Source organism: Populus euphratica, unplaced genomic scaffold, assembly GCF_000495115.2.
Source record: "Populus euphratica unplaced genomic scaffold, PopEup_1.0 scaffold4302.1, whole genome shotgun sequence".
NCBI lineage: Eukaryota > Viridiplantae > Streptophyta > Magnoliopsida > Malpighiales > Salicaceae > Populus > Populus euphratica.
The window spans coordinates 1,811-7,122 of NW_011504120.1; the positions used below are offsets into that span (position 1 = coordinate 1,811).

Here is a 5,312-nt window from a genome sequence, read left to right on the forward strand (position 1 = left end):
TTGTTTTGAAATTATAGCTAATAAATTTGCGGATGGAAACGAGAATCTTATCGGATAATTAAATCAGGGTAAAAACAGTGAAGCCACTTGGGCACTCGAGAACAAAATCTCCCGCGTCTATCACCGATCAATAATAAAATCGAAGTTGAAAAGCAGGGTGTTTAATCAACTAATCCCACCATCTAAAGTGAAAGAAAATTCCAAAGGAGCCAGAAAACACTCGGAAGAGATCCAACAACCTCACTTTTTCCGAAGTCAACAGACAACGTCAACGCGAAGTTTACCGAAAAGCCAAGTTGTTTACATCATCAATCAGTGAGTGGGCCAGGAAAATCGAAGTTACAGGGAAAGGAGTAAATGGAAAACACTCCATTAAGGAAGACAGCTCCCATTCTTCGTGAATTTGCACCCTTATTATTCTAAAACACAAGCGGTGGAAGTGGCAATCATGAAGAGATAATTCTTTTTTTTTTAAAATAAATAAATAAATTTTACTCCTATATTAACATTAGATTATTTACACTGAAGGTAAGAAATTGGGCAGAATTGTTTTTATAATCTTGCTCACGAATAAATAATAGATGGGATAAATGAAAGGATGAAAAGAAAAGAAAAGGAATAGATGAATTGCCATTCATATAATTATATTTGAGTACAAAAAAAATGGGAAAAATAATAAAAATCAATCCATTCAAATTAAGAAAGATCGAGAATTACAAACAAAAAGCAATTGAAATGATATTCTCTTACCAATCTCCAAACACTAATTGCGTTTTTTTTTTTTTTTGTTAATGTTGTTCTCCGATATACATACGAGTTTAAGTAAAAACAATTTATTAAATAATTAAAATTATAAAAATACCTTTTTAAGGTACTGATTTGGACATGAACCCAAATAATAAAAACCCAATTAAATCCCCCTCCAAATCCATTCTGCCATCCACCACCTTCCTCTCCCCCTCTCTCTCTCTCCTCCTCCCATCCCTCTTTACTCCCTTCACCACAGCTCTCTCTCTCTCTCTCTCCCTCTCTCTCCCTCTTCCCCTCCATTCTCCTTGGGGGAAACCACCAGAAAAACGACACCGTTCCACATGCTGTGATATGGCCATAGCGGACCAGAGATCACCAACCGATAATACTCACAGCAGCAACAACAGTAAAGTGTGGGGATTCTTAAAGCTGCCGTTTTTAGGAGGAAGCAACACCAATACGACACCCTCTTCTTCTACTACTAACACTAATACTTCAACGATGATGATGATGCAGCAGCAACAGCACCACCACCACCATAATCATCAGCCCAACTCCCTAATCGAAGGATCTAATCCTCCTCTTGCTTCCAATTCTGTCTCTTCTGTTGCTAGATCGCTGTTGCCGACGCGTCGTCGTCTTAAACTCGATCCTTCTTCCAAGCTTTACTTTCCTTGTAAGTCTTAGTGTTTTGTTTTTTATGTGATCTGATTGGTTTTTTAGCTGGATTTCTGTATTTTTAGGATGATTTTTTGGATTAGGTTGTGTTTTTGTTGCTAATATTTTTGGTAATTTTGAAGAAAAATTAAAGATTTGAAATCATTAATGCTTATCATTTCTCCTTAAGTAGGAATATGAAAATTCAAGTTTCTTTTTATTTATTTGTATTGGTTGCTAGAAAATTGAAAATTTAAGTGTTAATAATTTGATAATATTTAAGAAAAGAGAGATAAAGTGAATTGCTTTAGCTAATCTGGGTAGCATCATCCTATTTACTTTTAAAAATCATCCAATCAAGTAATCAATGTCAAGAATAAATCAGCCTTTGGGATTAGTGATAATTACTATTAATTTGGTTATGGGGAATATTTTATTTTCGTAATTTCGTGCTTGGTACTGATTATGGATTTTGTTATTGATTTCTAATGGAATTAATTGATGTATTTATGTTCTGTATGCTATTTTTAGATGAACCTGGCAAGCAGGTTCGCAGTGCCATCAGGATTAAAAACACTTGCAAGTCACATGTAGCTTTTAAGGTACATTTCAATTTCTTCTTCATTGTTCTTTCTGTGGTTTCATTGAGTCCGGCCATGTAACCTATATACTCATTTTGGGTCACCCCATTTCTTGTTGTAATTGATATTTTTGTTATTGTATCGGGATTTTTTTTAAGTTAGTTGCCTTTTCTTTCTTTTTCTTGATTTAGTTTCAAACAACTGCACCGAAAAGCTGTTTCATGCGTCCTCCAGGGGCTATTCTTGCACCTGGGGAAAGTATCATCGCTACAGGTAATTAATTACTGTTGCATTTTCTGTTCATATTACTGTGCTTTGAGAAGGATGTAAGTTAGCTATTTTGTGTGTTTTTTTTAACCCAATTAACACGAAATTATTTTCTTGATTTTGGATATCAGTCTTCAAGTTTGTTGAACACCCAGAAAATAACGAGAAACCAATGGAGCAGAAGAGCAAGGTTAAATTTAAAATCATGAGCCTGAAGGTGAAAGGGGTCATGGACTATGTACCTGAGCTGGTTTGTAGAATGGTTCCTTTAAACTCTTCTTTTCATTAGTTCTAGTGTTTTAGTGTGAGCCTATGTTGGTCAACAATAGTCTGATGATAAATGATCATGGTGCTTTTCTTTTATTTTGATTTATTTGGGTCCAATACATGTTCTTCTTGGAATGAGCATCATGTCATATTTTGAATTCTTCAAATACAACAGACAAGTATCTTGGTTAATGAGAGGGTCGATAGATACTATGAGACAGATAGCTATCTTAGGCGTCCGTATTACCATTAGTTTTGTTGTTTCTAAAGAATGAACAATCATTTCATTTAGTTTCATCTTTGTTAGGGGCCTTTTCTGGTATACTAGATTTTATTTGGCTATTGCGAGGCTGCTCACTGTAATGTAAAGCTAGCAAGCATAAGGGTGTTGTTTTATGATGTCTAAGTCTCTAGTGCACTGACACTTCTCACCCTTAATGTATGTGCACTGGATGCCAATGTTCACCTTACACTTGTTGGTTCTGGAGAATCTGTGCCTTTTTTTTTAATATTTTTTTGGTAGAATAATTATGATAGATTTTGGATTCAATTACATCTTGTGTTGGCTGGGTGCTTTTGTTTGATGGACACCACAGAATATCTTTACAAACTGCTTTGGTCTATTTGGGACTTTATTTTGGTGTTTGAGTCTTCTGTTGCAACTTCATGAAGTGATTTTGGATGCTTTGTCCGTGCAGTTTGATGAGCAGAAAGATCAAGTAGCAGTAGAGCAAATATTGCGGGTTGTTTTTCTAGATCCAGAGCGTCCTAGTCCTGTAAGTATCAATAATATGTCAATAATCAAGGAATCAAATTTATATGTGCTTTAGGACTGATCATTGTCTGTCTTCGCATATGCTACATGCATTTTCTTTTGTTTCACACGTATGCCATACAAGCTCATAGAACTACGTGTGATGCTATTTTTACAGGCTTTGGAAAAGTTGAAGCACCAGTTGGCTGATGCTGATGCAGCTCTTGAGGCACGCAAGAAACCTCCAGAAGATGCAGGTCCGAGGATTATTGGTGAAGGACTAGTGATAGATGAATGGGTGAGTTATCAAGTGTTGCACTTCCAACTTCTCCATGTGAATTTCTCTGTACGATGCCTAATCTTTGTCTATTCATTTTGTACAGAAAGAGCGAAGGGAAAGATACCTTGCTCGGCAGCAGGTTGAAGGAGTAGACTCGGTATAGAGGGGCAGTTGTCTTCAAGGTGCCTTTGTATGATGAATGGATACAATCCACCATTCAGTGAATTCCTTCAACCTTTTCATGTAATGCAAAGGTTATAGGAAACTTCAGCATGGTGTGTAAAAAGGAAAAAAATATGAGATGAATTCTGTGATTTGAGGAATTGGAACTTTTTCGTTCAACATCATCCTGTAGATATTTGTGATTTTGTTTTCCCATTTCAGAATTAAACTGATCTTCACTCAAATGTAATGCGCATAATTTCAAGCCTAATGAGTGTTCTTATGAGGGAAAAACTTTATTCAAGGCAGAAATCAGATCTCGATGCTTAATTTTTTCTGTTATTTCTCATGGCAGTCTTCCATGGTTGATCCATTGAGATACCATGGAATCTTCACTGCTGTTAGTCTGATCTGATGTGCATGATTAATCCTCATTGCCTGGAATTTGGTGGTCTCCTGTTGATCACCATAGTTGAACCACACCCTGGCCCATGAACAGCCTGTGGTACCCACACCCTGGACAGGACCCCGGAAGGACAAGAAAATCTTGTGGCCCGCAACTGGGTGTATCCAAACTCTGAGCTGATTCCAAGCATTCTCTGCTTTTTGTGAATTTCTCCTTCCTTTCTCGGCGGTGATTGGGGACGCCACACCCCTTGTATACACAAAACCACGGTTAAAATTGACATATTTCTCATAGTTTCTTTATTCTTTTTCCAAAAGTGGGTGACAATAGGAAAGAAATTGCAAAAAGTCTAGATTGTGAGGCTATTATAAAGTTATTGTATATGAAGTTTCGAATTAAAGACAGGTTTATCCTCGCAACAAACTCTGTAGACAAGCCAAAGTTTTTAATTAGATTATCGGGTTAACTTGTGTTTTTTATAAAGTTATCTAGATTTTCATTTTGTTTTACTTATTTTTAAACCAGACTTAGCTCCAGTCTTCGATCGATCTGTTAGGCTGGGTTTTTAAAATAGTCGAGGGGAATGGTTACTTCAATTTACTTGCGCTACCGGAATCTGTCGACTTTAGGCTGGAGGGTTGGCCCATGATTTAAGGAGAAATCCTACTCTCATAGCCTCCCAGTTCAGCTTCTTTTTCTTGTTTTTTTTTTTTTTTTCTAATAAAAATGTGTTCTAATCTACCGTCATTTTTTAAGGAGATAACTAATCTCATCCGACACTGATGTTGTTTGCATGCTCGAAGTGCCGTACCTGGACTCATGGGCCCTATTACTTTCTGATGGGCCTGTCTCACTACCTACATATAAGTTTTCGAGAAAGAGGTCCTATTCTGTACATTACATACGCAATTGGGCCAGACACAATGCCTTAGGAAGCTGAATTAGCTCGGATAGTTTTATTTTATTCCGAGAAAAGGTTTAAATGAGAGATCCGTAGAGTTGAAAACAGAAGCCTAATATCTTATTATGTTTATTATTTTTAAAAAACAAAAATTTACTTTAAATTTGTTCTTAAAGAAAATTTATTTCATGTCTGCCTTTGTTTTTCCAACTAAATACGTTTTTGTCCCTTTATATTTATTTATTTTTATCTAGAAATATTAACTAAAAAATAATTTTATCTGCGTA

At 36.1% G+C, this 5,312-nt stretch overlaps 1 protein-coding gene across 1 annotated transcript; it reads left to right on the top strand.

Annotated features, from left to right (window-relative positions):
• Positions 1-1,022: 1,022 nt before the first annotated feature.
• LOC105120001 (vesicle-associated protein 4-2-like) lies at positions 1,023-3,914 on the top strand. Its single transcript, XM_011018195.1, has 7 exons — positions 1,023-1,426; positions 1,939-2,009; positions 2,180-2,261; positions 2,387-2,505; positions 3,221-3,298; positions 3,455-3,574; positions 3,660-3,914. The coding sequence occupies exons 1-7, from the start codon at positions 1,102-1,104 to the stop codon at positions 3,717-3,719; spliced, it is 855 nt and encodes a 284-aa protein (XP_011016497.1). The 5' UTR covers positions 1,023-1,101; the 3' UTR covers positions 3,720-3,914.
• The last annotated feature ends 1,398 nt before the right edge of the window (positions 3,915-5,312 follow it).

What these genes read in the sequence shown, in the direction of transcription:
- LOC105120001 (XM_011018195.1), top strand. Translation starts at nt 1,102, where the DNA reads ATGGCCATAGCGGACCAGAGATCACCAACCGATAATACTCACAGCAGC. An exon ending in GGAAAGTATCATCGCTACAG is followed by an intron (nt 2,262 to 2,386) that starts GTAATTAATTAC and finishes TTTGGATATCAG; the next exon opens with TCTTCAAGTTTGTTGAACAC. An exon ending in ATCCAGAGCGTCCTAGTCCT is followed by an intron (nt 3,299 to 3,454) that starts GTAAGTATCAAT and finishes CTATTTTTACAG; the next exon opens with GCTTTGGAAAAGTTGAAGCA.